Here is a 26358-nt window from a genome sequence, read left to right on the forward strand (position 1 = left end):
CTCTGCTATACCTACAGTCCTCAAGGCTCCTGGTGGTGCACCCATAACTGGCATGAACGTCAGGTATAAACCCCCACAGCCTCAGGATAACACCGCCCTGGGCCCAATCTGTTAGACTGTCTACAAAACCCCAGGGCTGTGTCTAGACTGGCCAGTTTTTCCGGAAAATCAGCCGCTTTTCTGGAAAAACTTGCCAGCTGTCTACACTAGCTGCTTGAATTTCCGCAAAAGCACTGACGATCTCATGTAAGATTGTCAAGTGTTCTTGTGGAAATACTATGCTGCTCCTGTTCAGGCAAAAGTCCTTGCCAATCTAGAAAAGCATCCATGCCAATCTAGACGCTCTGTTCCGAAAATGCTTTTAACGGAAAACTTTTCCGTTAAAAGCATTTCCGGAAAATCATGCCAGTCTAGACGTAGCCCAGGGCTCCGCCTTGTTGAACACCCTCGTATATACTCCTGCTCTTCCTGCAACAGTCCTGGTGTGACTGACACTCACTGAGGCCCATTTGTGGAGCTGCTGAATTACATCACCACCGGATGTGGCCTGTTGAGGGGAATTCCTTGAAGCGGCCAGGCTGTCAGCCCTTCACAAGCAATTTCCTGCCTTTTGTTGGTCTGCGTCACACACTTGGTGTTATTTAAACCTCCCCAGAGTCTGTCGTCTTTCAGTTTCCTTGTACAAGATCGACTTCCTGGCAGTGCACAGGAGGCAACTGGAGGCAGGCCAGGCTACAAGCACTGGGTCTGGGCTCATGTCAGTCCCGTGACTGAGAACCCCTAGCTGTGGGTGCAAAGTGACCCCAGGGACCTGAGTAGAAGAGCTGCATGGACGGTGGTTTGCACCCCCCAGCCTTGTGAGTGGGTTTCACAGGACAGTGCACACAGCTGGATTGCCTGGGGACCGTGCGGGATTGGAAAGCGGCATCTTTAAATACGTCACTCTGGAGCTGGGTATTTCTGAGGGCCGGCAAGCACCCTTCAGCCCCAATCCAGCCTCGACAGGGCACCCTGAAACTCTGGCAGCTTCCGAGAGGTCGCAGTGTCCAACCTGCAGGGCTGGCGCTGGTAGAAGTCAAAGCAGCAGGGAACCCCCAGTTTCTCCATTCCCCGCTCAGTGCTGCAATGCATTCGGTAACTGCACGCCTGTTTGCTGGGGTGGGAGTTTTACACCCTTCCCTGCAGCGTCCAGTCCTTCCCGCTCCCCTCCTCCACCTTCCTGTGACTGCCTGTTGCTCTGATCAGCTAGAGCAGGGCTTTTGGGTACAATCACAATCCCTTTCTTCTCTGCAGCGGGGGATTAATTCTGAGGAAGTTTTGCCCCAGGCTGTCCTGGCAGGGCTCACTGGTGCTGGCCCTCCACAAGAACCATAGCACAGGAGAACTGGAAAGGGCCTTGAGAGGTCATTGAATCCAGTCCCCTACCCTCATGGCAGGACCCACTACTGTCTAGACCATCCCTGATAGATGTCTGTCTAACCTGCTCTTCAATATCTCCAGAGACGGAGATTCCACAACCTCCCTAGGCAACTTATTCCAGTGTTTAACCATCCTGGTAGTTAGGAAGTTTTTCCTAATGTCCAACCTAAACCTCCCTTGCTGCAGTTTAAGCCCATTGCTTCTTGTCCTATCCTCAGAGGCCAAGAAAACAATTTTTCTCCCTCCTCGTGACACCCTTCTATATACTTGAAAACCGCTATCGTGTCCCCTCTCAGTCTTCTCCTTTCCAAACTAAACAAGCCCAGTTCTTTCAGCCTTCCTTCTCCAATTTCTCCACCTCTTTCTTGAAATGTAGTGCCCAGAACTGGCCACAACACTCCAACTAAGGCCTGAGAAAAGCACAAAGACTTGGATTCCACCAATGCTGCATGATACGCACAAGACGCAGTCCTTGGCTCCACGTGCATGGAGGTTTGAGCCAGCCCAGCCTGAGGTTCGGCAGGAACAATCCGCCCGGCATGTCGGGCAGGGATCCTGGATTCCTTCTACCGCCCTTTGCGCCACTAAGCAATGGCTCATCTGTCAGCACCAAGCAGAGAGACTGTGCTTCGCTTCCCAGTGGGTAAAGCGCATCGGGGCTCTCTGTGAGACGTTTTGTTTACCTTTGCCCACGTGCAGGGCTGCCAGACTCTGCTGGTTTCCATCCGCATCGTTTTTCTCCTACTGGTATTTCTGAAGGGACACACACGTGATGCGAGGTGCGTGCTGATTGCTCACAGCATTGACAGAGAGAGCCGGGTGCTCCCTCTGCACCCAATCCCAGCGCTTCCGCGGTTCCATGGGCGCCGCCTGTGAATTCTAGGTCCACCAGCGCTGTGAGCAAAACCACCCTGGTTATGACGCTCTTGCGGCCCACGGAAATGGAGGAGGGGGCCCCTAACTAGCCTCGGTGGCCTGTCGGTTCTTAGCTCATGTCATGCCCTGAGAGCACATTCTGAGCTTGGGAGAAGGACGATGTGAGATCCAGGCCTCCTCTCACAAGCGTCCAGTCCTGTGCTTAGAGCATCAGAGCTCACCCAAGGAAAACAAACACACTGTTCCAGGGGGTCTTGTGGTTCAACTCCCCTGTAAGCCAGAGAGGTGGCTGGGGTCAGCAGCCGGCTTCTTGACAAAGGTCTCCCCAGGACACGTGAGTAATCCAGCGACCACCACTATTCTCAAATCTCCACCTGGACTCCTGGGTGCTGGAGAGACCCTCTCCGTCTCCCAGGGGCGGATGATAATTTTGCGGGGCTCAGAGCTGCAACGCGGGGCCCGGGGAGGCACAATTTTGTGCATGCGCCTTGGCAGCAGCCAACCGGAAGTTTCGTGCACGGGGTGCATGCACGGGGCCTATTGAAGCACGGGGTCTGGGGCAGCCGCCTCGCTCGCCCTGCCCTATATCCGCCGCTGCCCTCTCCAGTGTGCTCAAGTGCAACTGGCCTGGAGAAGAGAGCATCCCCTGCTAGGCCACCCACATCACTCCCTGCCATGCAGTGCCCCAGGAGGGGCATGGGACCATGGGCGAAGAACTTGCACAGCAGACAGACCATGCTTATGAAATTCGCTGCTGGAAGAAATTCAAGCAGCGTCTCACCTCCCTGCCTCCTGGTGTAACACCCGACTCTTTGCCCCAGCTTCCCTCCTTCATGTTCCTAAGCCGCCTTCTTGGGGGAAAGAGAAAGCTGTTGTCTTTTCATTCGCACGACAGTGATAAGAGATTTCTCCACCTGGGTTCTGAGGGCTCTCAACAGTAGGGTTGCCAAGTGTCTGGTTTTCGCCCGGACAGTCCGGTATTTACGGCCTCTGTCCAGTAAAAAAAAAAACAGAAAATACCAGACATGTAAATTGTCCGATATTTTCTGTTTTTCTCGGACAGAAGGCTGGTGGAGACATTCTTCCCCTGACTTGTCCAGTGGTAGTGGGGGGATTTAAAGGCACAGTGACTTTTTTTTTTTTTTGCTCAACAAGTTTGGTCCCGTTTTTTGCTCAACCAATTTTTCCCTCCTGCTATGTTCGGTATTTTTTATGAAAGTATCTGGCAACCCTACTTAACAGCCAACATAAATCCACACAGAGAACGCCTTCAAGTACTTCTTTGCTGAAGCATTAAAGTGCAGGAGGCTTAGGAGCAGGCTATCCGGCACACAGTTTACCCCAGGCTGGAGATAACAAACAAGGGTCACTGCCGGTTACTTTAAGACAATCCCCTTGTTTGCAAAGCTGAAGGGATCACTTGTAGAGCTACGCAGTGACCTTTTAACTCGCCTGGCAACACATGCCTTCCCCAGCTAAGTTAGCTGCGCCCCAGGGCGACATGCAGTTCTGGAACAAGCAGGAGACACTCCATTGTCTCTGATGCAATTTTAGTCCCTGCCAGAGCCCACAAATCTTGGTGTGCACTAATGACAAAACAAACAGTCCCCAGGTGCCAAGAAACGCAACAGTTTTGTCCTCCTACCTCAACAGTGCCGCACTTGTCACATTTGCAGGGATCCTGCCAGGCCAATAAGCCAGCGCTGGAATGCGATGTCCCCCTTCCCAGGTCGTTTGCTTGGCTGCACTCCCACCTGGAAGACAGACAGGTCTTCTCACAGAGACCGTCCTTCACAGGAGCTTTTTGTTAACCAAAACCTCTCCTCATACAAAGAGAAGGAATTATTCAGCAATTATTGCAAAAGAGAATTGCAACAGAAAACTGAAGCCATATCAGGAAAAAAAAAATCCCTACAGCAAAGTGAATTAAAAGAGTAGCTTCCTCCCATCCCTCCAGTTTCTTTAGGGATGAAATTCACCCGGGACCAACACCAGACCCATGCATGGCTTAACCCCTTGTGTATTTTGAGTCTTTCCAACATGTGGGGGTTTTAATGCTACAGAGTTCTTTTTTCAGAGGAGGAAAAAGTTGAACTGGATTTCCAACTTTTGCCCTTTTTAACAATGATTTTTGGCTGGAGAATGGAGGTCCCTTCCAGACCAAAGCTCCCAGTAGTACCTTTACTTCTTATCCCTTTTAATGAGCAATGGAAAAACTGCAGTGCTGGTTTCATGTAGCTGGTGTAACATTATTTCCACAAGTCTTTGATGTTGTGTGAGAACTTAACACACAGAGGAAACGTTTAGCTTGTGGTAACTACTGACTCTGTTTTGTTTCTATGTGCAGGCCTCAGGGGCTGGCTACAGCGGGGTGTGTACATGCATGTGTTCATACAGTACCAACTGCAAACAACTCCGCTACACGAAAGCTTCTCCTTCTGGATTGCTGAAGCAGCATACAAACACAAACCTGCCAGGCCTGCACCTTCCAAACTAAATCTGCATCATCATTTCTCCGGCTCTTAATTACCCACTAAGTCATCTTCCAACAAACCTGGGTCTAGCTCTGCCAAGGGAGGAAATATAGTCCAGTGGTTAAACATAACCTAAATAAGTCCCCAGGACCATGGGGTATCACCCAAGAGTTCTGCAGGAACTCAAATATGAAATTGCAGAACTAACTGTGGTATGTAATCTATGGCTTAAAAAAGTCTCTATACCAGATTTTTAATTTGACCCTCCATCCATCCATCCCTCTACCTACCTACCTATCTATCCATCCCCAGACATCTATCTATCCATCCATCCATCCCTGCACATCTATCTAGCTACCTACCTATCCCCAGTTCCCCACACTTTTATCTACCTGCCTAACTATCTATCCATCCATACACATCTAGGTATCTATCTATCCATCCATCCGTATGCATCCATCTATCTATCTATCCATCCAGCCATCCATCCCCACACACCCCCTCTATCCATCTATCTATCCTCACCCCCTCTATCTATCCATCTATCCCCACACTCTCCCTCTATCTATCTTCACCCCCATCTATCTATCCATCTATCTATCTGTCCCCACACCCCCTCTATCCATCTATCTATCCTCACCCCCATCTATCTATCTATCTGTTCAAGAACTCTTCCTAAACAGTAAGAGCTAGGGCTACCCAATTTGCTATGCAGCTTCATCTTCTCCTGACTGAAAGCAAGGTCAGGGTTTGGTTGTGCCAGGACATCCGGAAGCCCCAGGAAAGGGACAGTTTCCCACAACATGCACAGGGAGGGGCTGCTGTTCGGAGGGACGTGGATGGGAGTGGGCACCAGGGGCAGCGAGCCCGCAGGGGAGAGCTATCCTGCAGCATGTCCATTGGGGGAAGCTGCACCACCAAGGCAGCGGCTAGCAGGGCTGGGATTCCACCATCTTGCCTGCCAGCAAACCAATAAATAGCCCCCCTGCCACAAACCTCTTCCCCCCCAGCTCATTGCTGGAATTGTGGGGGGGGGAAGAGAACAGGCCCTTGGGTGTGTTGGGGGGTGGCCTGGGGTACGTGTGAAAGCACAGGCCCTGGGTGGATGGGGAGGCGAGGTGTACTGGGAGGAGATGAATGAACAGGTCCCAGGCAGGCTGGAGGGGGGTTGTCTGTCGGGGAGGAGAAGAGGCCTGAACAACGCCGGGTAAGTCTGCTAGTGATCCAAATAAAAAGAGGCCCCTGTGCTTTTTAAATTACATTTCCCTTGTACCAAGTTACAGCTCAATTAACCGACACACAATTAGTCAAGGGATTTGTATACAAACCCGTAACGAGTCATAGCCCACAGAAAGAGTCAAAGGAATAGCCACTAGCTTGCTGTCTATTCCACATACTGTGCTGCCTTTAAGTTTAAACAGGAAATCACAGCGGCCCTTTCGACAGGCGAAGCAAAACAAAACACAAAGCCACATGGATTTTTCTCACTAATACCGGTTGCACAATTGTGCAATGACATCACATTTCAAAGGCCAAGGCTTTCTACAGAAGCTGGACACCAGGCAGGACGGAACATTCCCTTGCAAGTAATAACAAATCCAGCTCAATGACAAGCCGAAAGCGAAGGCGTTTCCAGTGACTAGGCACAAAACAGGGGAACCCATCCTCGTATGTCTTGGAAGGGTGGTGATGAGTCTACTAATTCCTTCCACAGCAAATTCAACGCACCTCCAACGACACCTTACATGGCAGGTGCATCGCTACAGACACATCAGGGTATTCCACTGCCATGTCAGCCCTTCCAGAGGTTCAGCTAAGGACCCCCCCAGCCAGAGATGGGATGACAGTTTCCCCCATGGGTTGGGGGGCTGCTGCAGAGGAGAGAGGAAGCTTTTATTCTGCTGTATGCTACTCATGGAGAAGGTGGGAAAGGCAGGACCTCAGTATTGCTATTTTCTCTCAGTAAGAGCCTAATCTAAAGCTCATCCGAAACCCTAGGCCAAATATGGGTCGCCATTACATTTCAAAAGGGTCACCAGGCGTCTCCCCAGGTGGCTCTTAAGGAGCCATTCACACATTTTTTGAACTGCCCTGGGTCACCAAGTCTTCCTGAATTGTCAAAATGGGTCCCCATCTGGAAAAGGCTGGGAACCGCTGCCCTTCACCAACTCCTGGGATTTGGATCAGGCACTAAGGGAAAGGCAGCTTGCTTGCAGAGTGCTTTTACTAATAACCAATGTCCTTTTGTAAACTTGCCAGCTAATTTTTGGTCTCACCCAACCCATATGAAAATCCGTATCATATGAAAATGGCACTCAGAACACTAACAACAGTGTTCCCCGTAAGCTGAGTGCTTGGGCGACCTCCCAGGAGAGAGTCAAATGCCGTCCAGCTGATTAGCAGAGCGCCCACAGCTGGCAGTGTGACTTTCTGCTGGTGGTGCACATCTGCCCATGCCTCAGTGCACATAACATTTATTCCACACATAGATGGAAAAAAAGAGAGGGAACATTGAATGACACCTCCCTTGCTCCCCTAAACTTCTACCCACACATACACATGAACACCCTACCCAAACCCCACACATACACATAAACACCCTACCCAAATAAAGGTTTGATTCTCCAAAAAGGAGAAATATCAGAGACGCCATAAAATCCAGCAGGGACTTCACAATTGCTATTGATTTTACACTGCAGGTGTTCGGATTCTGCATTTATGAGCGAGAGTTTAGAACAGATAGATCTTATACTCTGGGAATATCAGAATAGGCAAACTATATCCATAAATTTATAAAAGAGATCTCGGGCAACAGAACAGAGACAAGCACGTAAAGGACTGAGATGCTATAGAATAAACAAAGATATTAGAGTCACACAGGCATTTTTTTTACTTGGAAATCTCTATAAATATTCCAGTTTAATATGGAACCCAGAGGGTATGTCTACACTACAAAGTTAATTCGAACTAACGGACGTTAGTTCGAGTTAACTTTGATAGGTGCTACACTAGCGCTCCACTAGTTCGAACTTAATTCGAACTAGCGGAGCGCTTAGTTCGAACTAGGTAAACCTCATTCTACGAGGACTAAGCCTAGTTCGAACTTACTAGATCGAATTAAGGGCTGTGTAGCCCCTTAATTCGAACTAGTGGGAGGCTAGCCCTCCCCAGCTTTCCCTGGTGGCCACTCTGGCCAACACCAGGGAAACTCTATGCCCCCCTCCCGGCCCCGGACCCCTTAAAGGGGCACGGGCTGGCTACGATGCCCGTGCCAGGTGCAAGCCTGCCAGCACCCAGCTAGCAGACCCTGCACCTGGCACGGCTTGAGCCAGCCACCCGATGCCCCCCAGCCCTCGACCTCTTCCCGGGACCAGGCTGGCGGCTCCCGGGAGCTTGCCCGGGACCGCAAGAGGCGGGCACCCGCCTGGTCTAGTGCGGACATCGTGGACCTCGTCCAGAACCTCCGCACTAGGCACAGGAAAGTGGCCGTCTAGGGCAGGAGAGCTGCCAGCCTGGCCACCCAGGAGCAGGTGTGCATGAAAATCAAGGTGGTCCACTGAGACCCCCAACCCTGAGCTCTGAGCTTAGAATGGCCGTACTGGGTCAGACCAAAGTCCATCTAGCCCAGTAGCCTGTCTGCCGACAGCGGCCAACCCTAGGGACCCTGAAGGGGATGGACCGAAGACAGTGACCAAGCCATTTGTCTCGTGCCATCCCTCTCCAGCCTTCCACAAACTTTGGCCAGGGACACCATTCCTACCCCCTGGCTAATACCACTCCATGGACCCAACCTCCATCACTTTATCTCACTTCTCTTTAATCTCTATTCTAGTTCTAGCCTTCACAGCCTCCTGCAGCAAGGAGTTCCACATGTTGACTCTCTGCTTTGTCAAGAACAACTTTCTGTTATTAGTTTGAAGCCTGCTACCCATTCCTTTCCTTTGGTGTTCTCTAGTCCTTCTATTATGGGAACTAATGAAGAACTTTTCTGTATGCACCCTCTCCACCCCACTCATGCTTTTACAGACCTCTATCCTATCCCCCCTCAGTCTCCTCTTTGCTAAACTGAAAAGTCCCAGTCTCTTTAGCCTCTCTTCATATGGGACCTGTTCCAAACCTCTGATCATTTTAGTTGCCCTCCCCTCTCCCACCCTCTCTCTTCCCCTCTCCCACCTCCTTTTCCCAGTCTCCCCAAGTTTTGTTCAATAAAGAGAGATTCCATTTTTGACCACACGTTTTCTTTATTTTGTACATCAGGAAGGGGGGCTAGGGAAGGGTAAGTGGAAGGAGGTGAGGGAGGAATGGGGTACGAGCCCCCGATGGGGAGGACTGGGCTGGCTCTGCGGGCTTCTGGGGGTGGAAGCTCTCCTGCAGCCCCCCAATTGCCCCCTCTCCCCAGATGGCAGCCTGCGGCAAGTGCAGCCGGTCTGATGGCCGAGTGCTGTGATGTGCCCAGTGTGGGCACTCAGGGCACTCCAAGACAGGACTGCTTTGCAAGCGGGGCACCCCTGAGAACTGTCTGTCCGGGGTGGGGGTCGGGTCCCTTTAAGCACAGCCCTCGGCTAGCCTGAGGCAGCAGCTCCACGCTCTAAGTCCTCATCTGATGCCCTGCCGGCACTGCTTCCGGCCATCCTTAACCCCGGTTCAGGGTCCACTTAATGTGGACATGCTAGTTTGAATTAGCAAAATGCTAATTCGAACTAGTTTTTTAGTCTGGATGCGTTAGTTCGAATTAGCTTAGTTTGAATTAACTAATTCGAACTAAGTTAGTTCGAATTAGCGCTGTAGTGTAGACATACCCAGAGGGATTTTTAAAATCTCGGCTGCTGCCAGGTGTTTTGCTATCCTTAGGGAATTGCTCCCCTTTCTGTGGTATTTATCCACTGGTGGGTATGGTTGTCAGTGAGCAGTGGATGGCTAGTCCTGGTTTGTTATTGTAAAGCTGCTAGTCAGGGCTAGGCTGCCAGTCATTAGCAGACACTTGGCTGTGCACAAGTGTGCGGGGATATGGCTAACGATGTATTTTTTTCATTAGGTCAGAAGAGAGCCTACAACCCGGATTTGCTGATTCTGGAGAAAAAAGCAGCGATACAAAATAACCAAGAAAGTATTGCAAAAAGAGGCAAGGCACAGGTCAGCCCCTCAAGCAGCCTTTTCTCAGAATCCTACGTCAGTTTCCTTCCAGGCCTCTACTATATTTGGTAGGTGTCAGGAAACAGAGGAGGAAAGAGATGCTGTCTCACTTACTGCCCCCTCCCCTTCCGTCCTGGAGCAAATGGGGAAATGTAAGCTGACACATATTGATAGTGTATAACATGGGACGCAGACGCAGGAAAAGCCTGAGTCACGCTGGAGACTTTTGGCTGCTTCCATATAAATAATCAAACCCACCACACAGATGGCTCCCTTGGGGACAGCAACACTTAAAACCTCCATACAGTTAGACTGGAGGGCTTAGAATGATATACACTTTTATAGGCCTGATTTCCAAAAACCTGGAACACCCTTTAACTCCTACAGAAGTCAGAGAGAGCTCAGCATTTCCGGGACAACATCCAAGCTCTAGAATAATTCTCAGTAGAGAGCATAAGTCTCGGTGTGGGTCCTCTCAAGAGCTGGGTGGACTTGAAGACCTTTTATATGCATCTCCCAGCATCCTTCTCCATCAGGGCCACAGACAATAGTTTTTTCTCTCTCTAGACCAGTGTTTCTTAAACTGTGTTCCATGGCACACCGGTGTGCTGCAAGGCAGTCGGCGGTGTGCCACGGAGAACAACAGAGTTCAAAATGGCTACCCTTAAAGGGACGGGAGACTTTCCCCCCCCCCCCTCTCAATAACCCCAATGTTTTGTTTTTTTTCTCAATAACTTTCCCCGGCCGTTTTTTTTTTTTGCTCAACAAAAAGTTCTCGGTGTTCCTCATAAAAAAAATTATTGTTTGGTGTTCCTCCCTCTTAAAAAGTTTAAGAAACACTGCCCTAGACACTAGAGTAGATGACACCATAGGCCCAGACCAAGGGGCTCAGTTAAAAAATGATGTTGTGCAATAAAAGAAAAGCTTAAAATGTGAGTCGCACAGGAACACTGCCTGCCTGAGTCTGCAGGCAGCTTAAACCAACAGCTCCAAGAGGTGTGAACGTATCCAGCCATCTGAAGGCTGTTACCTGGGTAAGAAGGAGTCGAGCCATGGCATGGTGGAGGGGCCAGGAGGCTCCCTGGGCATGTGCCCAGGGCCCAAGTTTGCCTTCATTCGGCTTGATGCCTCGGGATGTTTTGGGGAAACACTTGCCACTTAGTACTAGCTGATCTATTCTGCAGGCAAGGCGACTGGAGCTCTGCAAGTGAACCACGCTGGCAAGGGCCTCGCTGTAGCCAGGCAGATGGGAGTGAATTCTGCCAGAGGCAGGGACATATCTTCTCTCTCCCTTCTGCTTGGTGGCCAGATCTGAACAAGGGCCTTCCAGGAAGAGGTCGCTCCCCATTCCCAACAGGTGGCCTGTGACAGCCACCGAGACAGGAACGGCATTGCCAGCAGCCTCACAAGTTACCTCGTTGCCTTTGCCAGGCCCCGGAGAAGGGGCCCACGCTCCCTGCAAGCTCGCACTTCTGAGCCCACGGGCCGTTGTCTCCTGGAGGGGAGATAAACACCATGCGTGAGAAACAGCCAGAGACAGGCAAGTTGGACTGACACAGAGTGAATGCGTCGGACTGCGGAGGCCACGGGAGAAATGCCAGTCTCCAGCCCACAGGCGTAAACTCAGATCAGCTGCGTCAAACCGAAGAGTGACTCTGATTTCGATCTGGGAAACTGAGTGAGGAAGGCCCAGTCTCACTAGCTTCCACAAAGCAGATTGTCTGGTGGCCGGTGGCAATCAAGGGTGCTCCAGACAGAGCCCCTTGATGTTTGGGGGGAAGCGGGGAGCTGCTGCGTCAGGTCTTTGCTCCCCGGCAAGCAATGTCCTGCTCCCCTCCTCTCCAGCGCCTTGATGGCCTTTTACCTCAGCAGGCGCTTGACTGAGGACTCGCTATACTGCTGACCACCATGGAGTTTATTGCCAAATAACAAGGCCATATTTTCTCCAGGGGGCTGAACTTCCACTCAGGGGACTGAGTCTAAGACGGGGAAGTGGGGGGAGACAATAGCAATTGGCTTCAGCATTAATGAGCCGTGGAGCTGTTCCTGTCCTCGGAAGGGTAATGAAGCAAGAACTCCTCGTTAGGAAGGCATCTCAGCAAGAGCGGATTTGGACTTTTTAATTAATGGGGATTTGAGGTTTAATTGGTAGACACGGATGTCCAGGTTCATCCATCTGCCTGAAGCGGGGCCGCCTGGGGCGGGGGAAGACGGGTTGGAAAACAAGCTGCCTGAGGGAAGGGACCGGCGCCAAGTCTGACAGAGCAGCACAGCCCTGTGAGGCCCAAACTTTGCCTACAAAGCACCTGGAGGAGTCCTGCCTCCTGGCAACACCACAAGGCGGGCGAGTCTGACCAGTCTGACCTAGCCAGGCATTTACAACCAGGGGCAGCCCGTGAGCCTAGGCAGACTAAGCGGTCGCGTAGCGCGCCGCTGGCCTGGGGCATCCGATGATGACATCACGGCTATTGACAGCCATGCAGGCGGGGGCGCCAATCGCGCCTTCTGCCTGGGGAGCTAGCTGCCGCAGCCGGCCTCAAGCCACTCCTGTTTACAACCCAACAGGACAGCCCAGGGAAAATCTCTGGGGATCCTGGTGTCCGTTCCCCACAGCCCCCCAATTACAAGGGGGAGAGGAGTCCCCCAAGTTTCAGGGTGACCCTGAGAGCCAGTTCCTCTGAGAAACCATGTCACTCTCCGTCGTGTCTGGGGGGGTCCCACCTGAGGCCAGACACCAATCAGCATTCTCAGCACCAGCTCTGAGTATTGTCAGGGCACACAACTGACCAAATCTCCTCTGTCCCTCCTGTGCCTGCAGCTCCTCTTGCTCCCCAACTCCCTGAAACTTGGCTGGGAGGGGCTTATTCTCCCCCTGTTGCCCTCCCCCAAATATCTTGGCGTACATAGGCCTGTCCCGTGCTGGTTCTCCTCGCTCTAAGAACGGTCGGGGAAGGGCACATTGCAGGGAAACATGAGACAGGAAAATAGGAACAGAAGACACCAGCTCCGTAAAGATCCTGCACTGGGGAAGTGCAGCAGCTCCCGCTTCACTCCAGAATGGCTGAGAGCAGAGCATGGCCTGTGGCTTTCATACTGTTCAGCACACAGACGAATACAAAGGAGCAGAGTTCATGGAGGATGGAATCCACCCCCTCGGGCAGAACCCAGGAACAAGCGTCCTTCCTCCCTCAGGAGCCACACTTTGGCTCTTAACCGGGTGCTAAGGCCCTCCCTAAAACAGCTTCACATCTGCATGTGGCTGCGCTTCACCCCTTTCCCTGAGCCCCTTGCCTCGCCAGCCCGCCCAGCAGTAAGTAAATATCAGTTATCGAGATGATCTGTTATCACTGCAGCGGCTCTTAGTGCTTCACCTGTGAACCAAAGGAATGTGTTTTCCGCCCCGCAGCCGGCAGCTTTGTCCTTTATCTGTCCCACCAGGGCATCCATCTCCCTCAAGCTGGCTCGGTAGGGCCCAGGGAACGAGGAACCGGAGGGAGGCTGAGCGACGACCAAGGGCACGTGCACATGGGCCAGGGCGAGGTATAGGAAGAACGGGCGTCCGCTGTCACTAAACAGGAAACACAGGAAGTGTGTTTAGCATGCATCTCTTTCTCATCCAGGCCCAGCTCTCCCCGGTGTCTCCAGCCCTTCAGGCCACTCTAGGCAAGTTACCATACGTCCAAAGTCACTCCGACAGCTTTGCCAGGTACTTCACCCCCAGGCCCTGCTCTCCGAGGGCCGATTGCCAGAGCCATTACAAGCTGCGTGGCAATAAACGTGGCAGGCAGTGCCCCCCAGGAAGGGGGCCTGTCTCTATGGGCTGGCAAGCACCCAGCCCTGTGTGGGGACATGGAGCAGGAGCAGACTTTCTCTCGTGCCGCGGGGCAGGGCCCTGAATTGCGACAAGGGAACTGAGGATGCCTAGGGAAGACAGCAGAGCCGGGTTCCCAAACTGGGCCAAGGCAGAGGGTTGGCCTCACACACCTTTCTGCACAGGCCATTCCTGCTTCTGGGAAGGTATAACATGCCTGGACCCACCGTCCATGCCTCAGCCACAGGCTTCCCGGCCTGTCCAGTTCAGCCCTGCCCATCTAGCCTCCACATGAGGGGGAGGGATGGAGAACATCACTGGCTTCTGTGCAGAGCAAATCTACGCGAGGGGCAAACATGCCTCCCAGGTGGGCTCCAGCAGCCGGCACCTGTTCCAGAGTGCGGCAGCTGCCCCACGTTCCAAGCCTGGCCTCGTTCTTTCCTGTCACTGGGCAAGAGTCCGTTTTTCTCTGGCGCTGTTTACTCATCCCAGAATTTTATTTGCTTCTTCCCCCACCCTGGGTTGCTAAGCGCCCGCTGCATCCACCACCGCTCCTGGCCCGGCCTGAGGAGCAGACAGGGGCCGTTTCCTCACCCTGATTGCACTTCCTCAGCTCGTTTCTTGGCAATCCAAGGCACCCGCTGCTCGGCTGCCTTCCAAGCCTCGTCTCTCCTTCCTGGCAGTCTGCAGCCCTCCCCAGCGAGCCACGCACGCAACAGGTACAGCAGCAGCAACGCAGGCTTGCTACCCTGTCCCCTCCATCAACAGGCTACCACCCTGGCCCAAAGGGCCCTGCTAGCCAGGCAATCTGAGCTCGGTCGGTATCTGCTACAGCGGGACAGCCACCCTAGGCCCGGCACTGCTGTTCCTACCCCACGTCATTACAGAGTTCTGGAGGGAGACTCAACTTGCCCCCCCCCCCCCCACACACCCCGCCCCATGAAGAGATTCTGGGGGCATCTGTGAAGGAGGAGGACAGTGGGGTGAGGCCCCCACAAGTGTAAGATTTGTGAGCCCCAAGTTCAATTTCCTGCTTCACCTCAGACTCCCGGTGAGACCATAAGCAAGTCACAGGCAGGGGCCTCGCCAGGCCCCTGGGCAAGACGGGGTGCAAGCCGTACTCCTGAAAGAGGCGGGGCCTCAGGCAAAAGGGGAGGAGCTTGGGTTCACCTCCCCTCAGGGGCGCCTCAGTGTCACCTGGAGCGCGACGTGCCTCTCCCGAGCACCCCTCAGCACCCCATGGAGCGGGACTTCAGCAGCAATTCAAAAGGGCTTCAGCTGCCATCACTGCCACTAGTCCCAAGCCCTTTTGAATCACCAGCAGTTGCCCCCTTTACCCCCAGCGGCAGACCTGGCTTCAGGCCTCTCTGTGCCTCAGTTTCCCATCTGTGCGATGGGGACTGCCGAGTGCTTTGCGATCGACCGGGTTTCCCTTTGTTTTCATTCCCCTGCAGTAATCCTAGGTAAGATCTGGACCCCACAGCACCAGGAAGTTGTTTCAAAGGGTTAAACCAACCGACAGGTGCCTGCGCTCCAGCAGTGGTTCTCGGAGCTGCAAACCGTGCACGTTCAACTGTTCACAAGGCATGTTTGCAGGAGAATCCGGTTCTCCAGCTAACCAGCGGGCTGATGATCGTCGGCCCTGAAGTTTGTTTTTAAATCACCAGCGGATGCATCCTGTTTTCTTGTTTACGGGCTATATTTATCTCCTCGAGAGGCCTGCCCTTCCTCCCGGCCCTCTGAAGGGAAGGGTGGGATGACAAGGAATAGGGAGGAACTGGGTCATCGCAGGGATGCGTGTGTACGCACAGGCTTCCAACAAAGGACTGGAAGTCACCAAAGGACACTGCAGTCTGCCACGCTGATTCCCAGCCCTGCAGGTCCACATAGCCTCTGCTGCCGAACCAGGGTCTGATCATCATTAGAGCCTGATCCAATTTCAAAAGAATTAAGATGCTGCCATGACTCACGCAAAGCATGCTTCAGTCCCATGGCCTATGTTTCCTTCCTTTGCCTTGAGCAGTGGTTCTTCAACTAGGGTCCACGGACCGCTAGTGGTTCATTGCCGCCTTCTAAGTGGTCCGTGGCTCGAGCTAAGCCCTCCCTTCCTTCCTCCCTCTCCCCACAGCAGGGAACCCATGCGCACGCTGCAGCCTCACACTCCCCTCTCCCCACTGTGAGGTTGGATCGCCAGAGCTGACTTCCCGGGGGAGGGGGATAAAGTCCCGAGCCTCCCTGCCAGATCCGTCTCGCAGGGAAGAAATGGAGCCAGGAGCGGCTCCACGAACTGTGGCTCCTCCCGCCCCACCCCCCGCCAGCTGCGGGAACAACAGCACATGGATGTGCTGGTTGGAGGCTTTCCCCACTGCTCCCATTGGCCTGATTCCAGCCAATGGGAGCAGCAGAAGGCCATGGCTGGGACACGATGCCTACAAATGGTGAGAGGAGTGAAGGCAAGTAAGTTCCCCCCTTTCCCTCATGCCCTGAGTCTGCATCCCCACCCCTCTCACACACGCCCCCGAAACCCCAAGCTCACTCCTCCACCCTTTCCTATGACCAGACATCCCAACTCCTGCACCCTTCTTCCTGCCCAAACACCCTTACCCCCTGCCTGCTCCTGAATCTTCCCTCCTGGGCAGACACCCTACCCCCACCTTGCTCCTGCACCTTCCCTCACTCTTGCCCCCTCCCCTCCTGGCCAGACACCCTACTCCCAGCCTGTTTCTGCACCCTACCTCCCACCCACCCTCATCCCCTCTTAGGGTATGTCTACACTACCACCCTAGTTCGAACTAGGGTGGTAATGTAGGCATACCGCACTTGCAAATGAAGCCCGGGATTTGAATTTCCCGGGCTTCATTTGCGTAAGCCCTGCGCCGCCATTTTTAAATGTCCGCTAGTGCGGACTCCGTGCCGCGCGGCTACACGCGGCACAGACTAGGTAGTTCGGACTAGGCTTCCTAGTCCGAACTACCGTTACTCCTTGTGGAATGAGGAATAACGGTAGTTCGGACTAGGAAGCCTAGTCCGAACTACCTAGTCTGTGCCATGTGTAGCCGCGCGGCACGGAGTCCGCACTAGCGGACATTTAAAAATGGCGGCGCCCGGCTTATGCAAATTCAAATCCCGGGCTTCATTTGCAAGTGCGGTATGCCTACATTACCCTCCTAGTTCGAACTAGGAGGGTAGTGTAGACATACTCTCACAGCCCATCTCCCACCCAGATCCTGCACCCCCATCCCGATACCACTCGCTGGCAGCCTGTTCTGCACACTGAACCCCTAGTTTTTGTCCCCACCCCAAAGCCAACAGGGGTCCACAAAATCCACTAACCGCGGAACCTTAGAAGAGTAAATCTGGACTATGGGAAGCCCTGAACCTCAGTCCTCCCTGCCCCTCCCCCTTGCCTTGTGGGGCTGAAATGCCAGAGGAGTGAGGTGTCTCAGTTGGAGGCCACATTAGTTAAGGCTGGGAAGTTTTGGAGGAGTTGTTTGCTTCTCACTTGTGTGGCCACCAACTGATTTTTCTGTGGGTCTGTGGTCTCCGACCCAATAAATGTTCCTCACCCCTGCCATAAATAAAAAAAACATTGAAACCTCTAGTGTTGGACATAAATTAATATTATACTTTATTTAAAATTAAGTTTGATAAATTAACATGAGAAATTTAACCCGCTTAATCTGTTTTAATAATTTAAATTAAACCATTCTCCCTGCAGCACTAGCAAAATGGCTCGGGCGTAATTGTGTAATTAACAGCGAGTTTCCATTAGCAACTTTCCACGCAAAGGTTTGCTTTGGGCCAGGTGGGCCACGGGCCAAAAAGTTTGAGAACCACTGACCCAGAGGAGGTCTCCCACATGGAGTTAAAAAAATCAGTCCATCCTAAAAGTCCCTGAATTGCCTCTTTATTCTACAGCCTAGCTGGAGCCAGCCAAAGAGTCACACCCTTTTGCACTTTCTTTGTTGGGCTGTTACATTCCCGCACAAAATTTAGCTTTAATTAAAATATGCATGTATGTTTCTAGCCATGACTGCTCTGGGGGGAAAAATCACTTTATGTGGTGATGAGACATGTGTTTTCCTGAGACTGCAGAGAGCCTGAAACAACAGCTCAGGGAAGAGATGGGAAATGCCCCTTTTGTTTCAGTAGGGCAGCAACCACTGAGTTTGAGCCCTGGTCTACACTAGGGAGCTATTTCGAAATAACTCCCCTTATTCTGAAATAACAAGTGGCACATCCACACTCCCAAGCCTGTTATTTCAAAATAATAGGCAGGTTATTTCTTCCTGTTTTCCACAAGGAATAACACTAATTTCGAAATGGTAGTGTGGACGCTTCCAGTGCCACTATTTCGAAAGAACTACTCCCCACAGTAATTCAAACTAATTACTTGCCAGTGATTCCTGGGGCTCCATGTCCGAGGTAGCACGTCCATGTTAACAGAGCCTGCCTTGGACTAATTTTGAGGCTTCCCCATAGTGTGGACACGCTATTTCTAAATTATTATTTGGGGAGTTAATTTTATTTCGAAATAAGTTATTTTGACGCACCCTGATAGTCTAACTCAAGAGGGCCTCATTTTCTGAATGCTTCCATTGAGCCTGTCTCAAATCAACCTCTGCAGACCCAGGAATAATAGTTCAGCAAAATTTCAAACAAAATTATTCACCCTTTCAGCACAAAAGAAGGATGACGACCCCCCTGACTTCATATCTGGGGAATACTGGTGGAAGTTAATCAAGATCTTTGGGACAGATCAGTTGGTTCTGTTTGTACAGCCCCTACCATAACACAACCCTGGTTCAACACTGGGACTTCTAGGAATAACCTCAAGACATACTATTAAGGATTTAGCCCACTGATGAGGGATCATGTTTGGACCTGGGACTCTCTGGTCCAGCATCATCTGTGGTCTGGCAGGACCACGGATGCTGCTAGACCAGAGAGCCTCTGGACCAGAGAACCCCAATGACTAAGAGCTGGGAGTCTGGCGGCAGAGGGGCTGGTGGCCGGAAGCCTGGCTGGGGGACTAGCAGTGGGCTGGTCCTGTGGCCACGGTGCCGGCGGCCTGTAGTCCAGCTGGGGACCAGTAGCAGAGCCAGTCCCATGGCCGGGGAGTCAGTGGCCCGAAATGCTAGCAGAGCTGAAGCCCGAGCCCACCTAGGAGATTGAGAGCAGGGACAGTCCCATGTCCAGGGGGCTCTGTGCAGAGCCAGTCCAGCTGTCAGGGAGCCTGGCAAGGACTGGCAGTGGAGCCCAGTGGCTGGGACCAGCAACCATGAGGGGAGCCTGGCTGGGGGGCTGGTGGCCCCTGGGAAGAGCCCAGAGCCTAGCAGCAGAGGGGCCAGAATTGATGATCCCTGGTCTGGCAAATTCCTTTGTTCAGGACCAGTCAGGTCCCGAGGGTGCTGGACCAAGGATTTCCAACCTGTACAGTGTTTCTAAGAGGAGGTGGGGAAAGAATACAGAAATCACTAGATTCATCCCTGGTCCACTCAGCTGTAAATTCCTGTTGCTTTTGCATCTACACTACATGCTGCTGCAAAAAAAAGTATATATAAACCAAAGTATTCCCGATGCACCTCACGTGTGGCCACTGTCTAGCGATGTGAGAGTCAGGCGAAGAAAAACTATAGTTAACTAACCTATTTAAAAGTTAAGGAGCAGCAGGCAAATTGGACTTTGCAACCTGCTTCATCCAGTTCTCTGCAGAGAGTGAAACATTTCCTCCAAATATCTAGAAATTCATTTAAAAGCTTTTCCATTAACCCTGTATGTGTACAACCGGGCACAGTGCAGCTGCTTCAAAACAGTCACATGGGTTCAGGGCACCAATTCCAGAACAAGCCTTCCAAAGGGCAGCCGTGTTTCTGCATAGGCTCCATTGAGGCAGGCAAGTGCTCCAATACATGTATTCTGCTGGGATTCTAATACATAGAATCACAGAACACCAAAAATGGAAGAGACCTCAGGTCATCGAGTTCAGTCCCCTGCTTTCACGGCAGGAAGCACCATCTAGATCATCCCTGATAGATGTCTGTCTAATCTGCTCTTAAATATCTCCAGTGATGGAGATTCCACAACCATCCTAGGCAATTTAATCCAGTGCTTAATTACCTTGTCAAAAAGATTTTTCTAATGTCCAACCTAAGCCTCCCTTGCTGCAATTTAAACCCACTGCTTCTTGTCCTATCATCAAACATTAAGGAGAATAATTCTTCTTCCTCCTCCTTGTAACCCTCCTTTTAGGTACAGGCAGTCCCCGGGTTACGTACAAGATAGGGACTGTAGGTTTGTTCTTAAGTTGAATTTGTATGTAAGTTGGAACTGGTACATATTGTAGGGGAAACTCTAGCCAAACATTTCTCCAGAGCTCAGTTTTATTCTCCCACACCTCACTTCCCTTAGTCCTTTATTCTCAAGCTGAGGTGTCTGCTGAGAAAAGCCGCTCCGTGTCTCCCCGGTCTGCTTGGGGGGGGGGGGGGGCGCTAGCTTTGTGTCTCCCTGGTCTGCTGGGGGGAAACAGCTAGTGCGGGGTTGCCTCTCCCCGTTTGTAAGTAGGGATCCGATGTAAGTCGGATCCATGTAACCTGGGGACTGCCTGTACTTGAAAGCTGCTATTATATCCTCTTCTCAGTCTTCTCTTTTCCAAACTAAACAAGCCCAATTCTTTAGACCTTTAATCATTCTTGTTGCTCTTCTCTGGACCTTCTCCCATTTCTCCACATCTTTCCTTAAAACATGGTGCCCAGAACTGGACACAGTACTACAGGTGAAGCCTAATCAGTGCACAGTAGAGCGGAAGAATGACTTCTCGTGTCTTGCTCATAATACTCCTGTTAATGCATCCCAGAATGATGTTTGCTTTTTCTGCAAGGCTACGTCTAGACTGCCCAATACTGCATCCAAGGAGCGTGTCCGCTTTTCGGAAATATTTTTCAAAAAATCAGACATGCTCTTTCACCACCCCTGTAAACATCGTTCCATGAGGCATAAGGGATGTGTCAAAAGAGCACTTTTTTCCAAAATTTGGCGCCATGCAGATGTGCCAAATTTCAAAAAAGGCTCTTTGGAAAGTAAATTGGAAAAAGTCATGCAATTTGCATACCACAAATTGTGTTTCTTTTTCCCATTTAACTCTGCAGTCTAGACGTAGCCCAAGTACATCATGCTGTTGACTCAATAGGCACAAGCAAGATCCAATTTGGGGTCTTTGTGCTCTTAGAATGGGTGTAGGTATAAAGTAACCTCAGTACTATAGCAGATTCTAGTTGCTCTCACACCATAACTTTAAAGAGGGTTGGGTACCAAAGGGATAGATAAAAAACAGATTAGCACAGAGGTAACACAGGGCAGGAACTGCACTAGAAAAAAACACATTTTAAGCATGTCAATACCACTCCCTGGCTTAGATAACACAATCTGAGGCTGGTCAGAGTTCAGGCTCAGACTTCGACACTGACAAACGAGGCAGGCCTAGCACTGAATTGACAGACTCTTCTTGGTGCACGTCAACAGGACACCAGCCATGTCAGTTTGTACAAGGACAATGGACCATGTTGCCTGTGAGCTGCATACATGGGCAACAACCCAAGAGAGATTCAGGTGCTGCCCAGAGTCACTCACAGAGCCAATGGGAAGGAGAATGCAGTCATGGGAAAGCCTGGGAAGATAGGCCAGTTTTACACTTATCTCTGGGCAGAACAGTGTTCCTGGACACTCCTATTTTATCTGGCAGCATCTGGGGGGGAGCACGTAGGCTGTGAACTAAGAGCTGCAACAAGGAGCATAAGGGAGGAGAAGATGCTAATCAGAAGGATGTGGTTTCCTAGATCTATGATTCTGCGAGCTCCCCAGGCGAAGAATGATTTAAAAGACCAGCGTAAACACTTCCAAGGTCAGCGCACTCTCTAACACCGTTCCTAGATCATTTACCAGAAAGACTCAAAGGGCGCAAGCCTCCAAATCCCATTTCAGTTGAGTGGCCTACTAGCTTGCAAAACACACACAAGATGCCTTTCCAGCCACTGATCTTGGCGGGCTAGACAATAGGTTGCAAAAAAAAAAAAAAAAATCTGTCCCTGCATACAGTGATTTTTACACAATCCTTTTCCATCTACATCATCAACCTTCGCCTATCCCAGAAAGCTGTCCCACCTAAAGGGGAAAAGAAAAAAAGTTCTTTTCTCAAGAGCTGTCAGCTTGACAGCAAACAAGTGATTTCAAAAGTGCAGTGAATGGGTGGATCTAAAGTGCAACTCCCAAGCAAAGAGCATTTAACTCCTGACAAACTGGGCTTTGCTCTTGCACTCTTAACAGCTCCTGAGCATTTCCGAGTTGGCCAACGTATCCTTCTCCCCTGTGACAGGCCTTGTTGTGCTGAGAATTGCTCAGTTCAGCTTTCCTAGGCCAGAGTCAGGAAGCGGGATGCTGTTTCTGAGTCTGGTTTCTTCTCAAGCGCGTTTCCACAGCTCAGAAAGCCCCCTTTTGTCCTCAGAAACCTCTGGGCCTGATTCTGTTACTCGCAAGGATGGAGTGGGCTACCACAAAACATAGTTTTAAGCTACCTTTACACAGCCAGTATTTGGGGCCATGCAGAGCCCTGTCCGACCTCTGGTATAAGCTAGAGCAGTCTCAGCGCTGCTCCAACTCATGTTCAGCTTCCCCATCCTGGAAGGGCTGGCTAAGCCCCTTCTTGCTGTCAAAATGCAGCCTGGCCCTCCATGTCTCTTACCGAAATACAAATTAAAAGCCTGGAGCTTTCTAAAACGTCTGACCTGCCAGCCAGTGTTCCTGCTAAACTGCACGGCAGCACAGGTGATTAATCAGCCCCCCACCCCAGTCAGCTCCGGAGCCCTGAGCCTCTGACTGGGCAGGGCTGATTAATCACCTGTGAAGCTGTGTTGCTTAGAGGGAACACTGCTACCAGCACACACAAGAGATGCACTGAAGAGGGCAAAACTCTTCCTATGAGCCCTGCAGAACATCCTTTCATGGCTAGCAGCCTTTTTCCCTGCTGAAGAGCGCTCTGAAAAGTGATTCCACTGAAATTTTCGACTCCCCAGACTCACTCCCTGTACATATTTCAGAGGGAGGGGCCACAAACTCTGAGGATACGCTTCAGCGTCACAAAGGTACACAGGTAGCTAATTCCCATATTGCAATAAGAGGAAGGATCCTAAACGCCTCTGAGGATCTGGGCCTAAGACTTGGGTTGCCAACACTCCTACAGCAGACGGCATTGCAGTACATGGTGTCTGGTCCATCTGGTGAGGAGACCTGGCAAGCCAACCTAAGACTCTCCGTGCTGTGCTCCTATTAATGCTGGGGCAATGGAACGGTATTATTCACTATTCCAGCATCAGCAACACACATGCAAACTCAGTTACCCAGGGCTACGCCAAATTCTGCTCTCAGAGGGACCTAGACCACAGGCTTTAGTCAACAGAGGCTTTGTCGACGGATACGGTCGACAAAGAGCATCTAGACTACTGCCAGTTCTGTCGACAAAGCAAGCCGCTTTGTCGATAGAGAGTCTAGACGCTCTCTTTTGAAAAAGCACAGGGTGGATGCAACAGCGCCTTTTGTCTACAGAACTCTGTCGACAAAAGGCGATTATTCCTCGTAGAATGAGGTTTACCGCCGTCGACAAAACTGCCGCGTTCTGTCGACTTACTGTCAACAGAACTCGGCGGCAGTGTAGACGTAGGTATAGTTTTGTTGACAAAAGTCCACTTTTATCGACAAAACCCTGTAGTCTAGACACACCCAGAAATACCAGAGGGCATAAAAAGCCATGCTGGGTTCAGAGAGGCAAAGTCTGTGATCATTAAACAGGCTCCTCTCTAGAACCTGGGACTGAACCTAAGTCTCTATTAGTCCTCTGGCTGGCAGCAAACAGCTGTGAAACCAAGTAGCAAAGTGTGTGCCTTTGAGCAGGCTCCCACATGGGTGCATGACCTACTTGCTGCTATCGGTCTGTTAGCTCAAGAGGCCCAGGTCTGTGCCCACTGGTTACTCCTCAAGAGAGCCGTACGATTTCCTGCGATGCCATTTCTGTTCATTCGGTTTGCTTTTTCAGAAACCTAGGAAATTATACACAACAACTCTATTAAATGAACATTATGTTGGGTTGCAAGGGCAAAGACTCTCAAGTTAGGCAATATCAGAATTAAGATTAACTGGGCAACCTTACTTCAAGCCCCTTGTGCAGCCGCATGCTGATACAGCTTTTAACTACAGGGTCACATACTTTTTTTTTCACCGGACTCCGTCCTTAGTCAATGTACAGGATGGACAGTGCTCCTCGAATGAGCAGTTATTCTCTATTTTATTTTATCCTCATGGCTCCGGGAAGGCCATACGGCTCATTTGCTGAACACTGCTCAAACTCTGCTCTAAAGACAACAGTATTAATTTCCTCATGGGCTTTTCTAGAGTCCTCAGTACCACAGGATGTGAGTGCTTCAGAGGCATTGCACAATTTGTTTTCATAGGCTCTCAGGTCAGCCACACATAAAATGAGGAACACATGGTTGGTGACCACCTAATGAAAAGTCTGATGAAAGCAGCTTGCCCAGCGTCACGTAGGAAATCTGTAGCAGAAGTAGGGATACAAGCCAATCTCCCAAGCCAGCATTCAACAGCATTAATCATGAAATGTTTTTTTCCCCCCTTTCCTATAATATGCCTCATTTGCTACACACCTTTCAACTTCTGTAACAAATGACCTAGGACAGTCTAATTCATTGCTCTACAGGGGTTCACTCCGAGAGCACTAAATGAGGCAGGGGTCCTGTGGAAAAAATTAGTAGGCACTCATGTTTTGGAAGATTTATCACAGCAATGGGCAATCTAGGCTAATGAGCGGGGGCCCTCCTCCATCTCGGTGAGCCGCAAGATTGTTGTAACCAAGATGGGCTCCCGCGATAAAGTAATTTTGCTCACTGTGCTGCGTTCCTAGAATTTGCAGGATGTACTGACTGAACCGTAGCAGCGTTGTGATTGGGTGCAGAGGGAACCCAAGGTTCTCATAGTGTTGTGTGCCATCCGCAAGCACCTCACTTCACATGCCTTTGCTTTTCAGGCGTGTCGATTTAGTACTATCGGTAAGAAAAAAACCTACATGGATGGAAACCAACAGAATCTGGCAACCCTGCACGTGGGTAACAGTAAACCAAATGTCTCATGGGCCAGAACCTCAATGGGCTGCAGGCAACCCTTCGGCCGCGGGTTACTCACCACTGCGGTATCACAATGCATACACACAAGGGGATCAGATTACGGTTGCACAGACAATCCTATTTCTGTCATAGCCTAACTTCTGAGTGCTGGACTTTGCAACCATCACCTTCTTTTAGGCTACGTCTACACTGGCGGCTCCTTGAGCAACAACAGCTGTTCTTGTGCAAAAACTTGCAGGGCGTCTACACGGCATGCGTATGCTTGCACAAGTAAATTTACAGTCTAGCATCGGAAAACAGGTCTTCTTCCAGAAGAGTTATTCTCTCCGCACGAGGAATAAGCCCTGTTGAGCAAGAGGGCAGTGTAGACAGGCAACATGAATTTCTTGCGCAAGAAACCTCCATGGCTAAAATGGCCATCAGAGCTTTCTTGCGCAAGAGAGCGTCCACACTGCCATCGACGCTCTTGCGCAAAAGCACATGCCAGTGTAGACACGCTCTTGTGGAAGACTTTTTGTGCAAGAACTCTTCCACAAAACAGTTCTTGTGCAAGAAGCTGCCAGTGTAGATGTAGCCGTAATGTTATTTTTCGTGGTCAATTTCCTAGGGGGTTAAAAACAGGGAATAAACAGGAATTCCATCGCGTGAGCTCTTGCTTACCGCTCCGCAGGCCAGCAGCAGGGTGGGGATGTTTCGACCCACCCTACAGAACTCAGCCACTTGAGTTAATGGAGTAGCTGGTTCAAGTAGCAGGACTCCACCAATGTTGGGTTCGTCTCCGTGGAGACAGAGCTATCTCAGGGGGCTGCTTACCTTGCGCGCTGGATGAACTGAGTTGCTTTTTCTGCATACTCCGCAGCCAGACCAGTCAGGTTCACGGGCTGTTGGACAATGGTGCCGTTTTCAAAGAGAGGAAGAGCCACCTTGGTGTAACAATCTCTCCCTGGGCTGCTGGAGAGAAACCAACAAGCCCCATGAGTAATGACGGAGGCTTTCTGAACAGAAAGAGCAGGCCTGCTGGTGCCCTGATGCCAGAGGGGTCCGTTCGCAATGTGGCTCAGTCTCAGGTATTTCCCTCGTATTCGATGTGCCAGAACCTCAAGACTCAACTCTCCGGGGTTTTGGCTCTACTTGTGAGACAGGGGACCTGAACTCGGGCCCTCAATATCCCCTCCCACTCTGGGAAAGCAAACACGTTTTTGTTACCACAGGGCCGCCTGGAGGCTCCAGGGCCGCTGGTCTGTACAGACTCTCAGGGAGGGGTAGTTCCTGGGGAGCTGACAGTCTCAACAGATGGGAACGGAGGCATAGACAGACTTACCCAAGATCACATGGGAGGGGGCTGCGGCAGAGCCAGGGACTGAGCCCAGATCTCCCATGTCCCCAGACAAGTGTCTTAACCACTTCTCTCCCTTGGATCCCACTCAGCCACTGACTTTGGCAGCAGCTGGCCAAGGTG

General features: G+C 51.2%; 1 protein-coding gene across 21 annotated transcripts in view; it reads right to left on the reverse strand.

Annotated features, from left to right (window-relative positions):
- ARSG (arylsulfatase G) overlaps positions 1-26358 on the reverse strand; it is a 148536-nt gene that overhangs the window by 78314 nt on the left and 43864 nt on the right. For 19 of the 21 annotated variants that reach the window (XR_016347541.1, XR_016347544.1, XR_016347543.1 and 16 more), the window contains 4 exons: positions 25713-25850; positions 13274-13470; positions 11317-11397; positions 3941-4049 (listed from right to left, as the gene is read on the reverse strand). Coding sequence is in view for 16 of the 21 variants with exons in the window: in XM_089771907.1 (XP_089628033.1) it covers positions 3941-4049; positions 11317-11397; positions 13274-13470; positions 25713-25850 (525 nt within the window). In the remaining 5 variants the exon portion in view is untranslated. The remainder of the gene's footprint in view (positions 1-3940; positions 4050-11316; positions 11398-13273; positions 13471-25712; positions 25851-26358) is intronic. The other 2 variants (XM_089771908.1, XM_089771909.1) reach the window with 2 other exon arrangements.

Source organism: Pelodiscus sinensis, chromosome 20, assembly GCF_052426305.1.
Source record: "Pelodiscus sinensis isolate ZL-2025 chromosome 20, ASM5242630v1, whole genome shotgun sequence".
Lineage (NCBI taxonomy): Eukaryota > Metazoa > Chordata > Testudines > Trionychidae > Pelodiscus > Pelodiscus sinensis.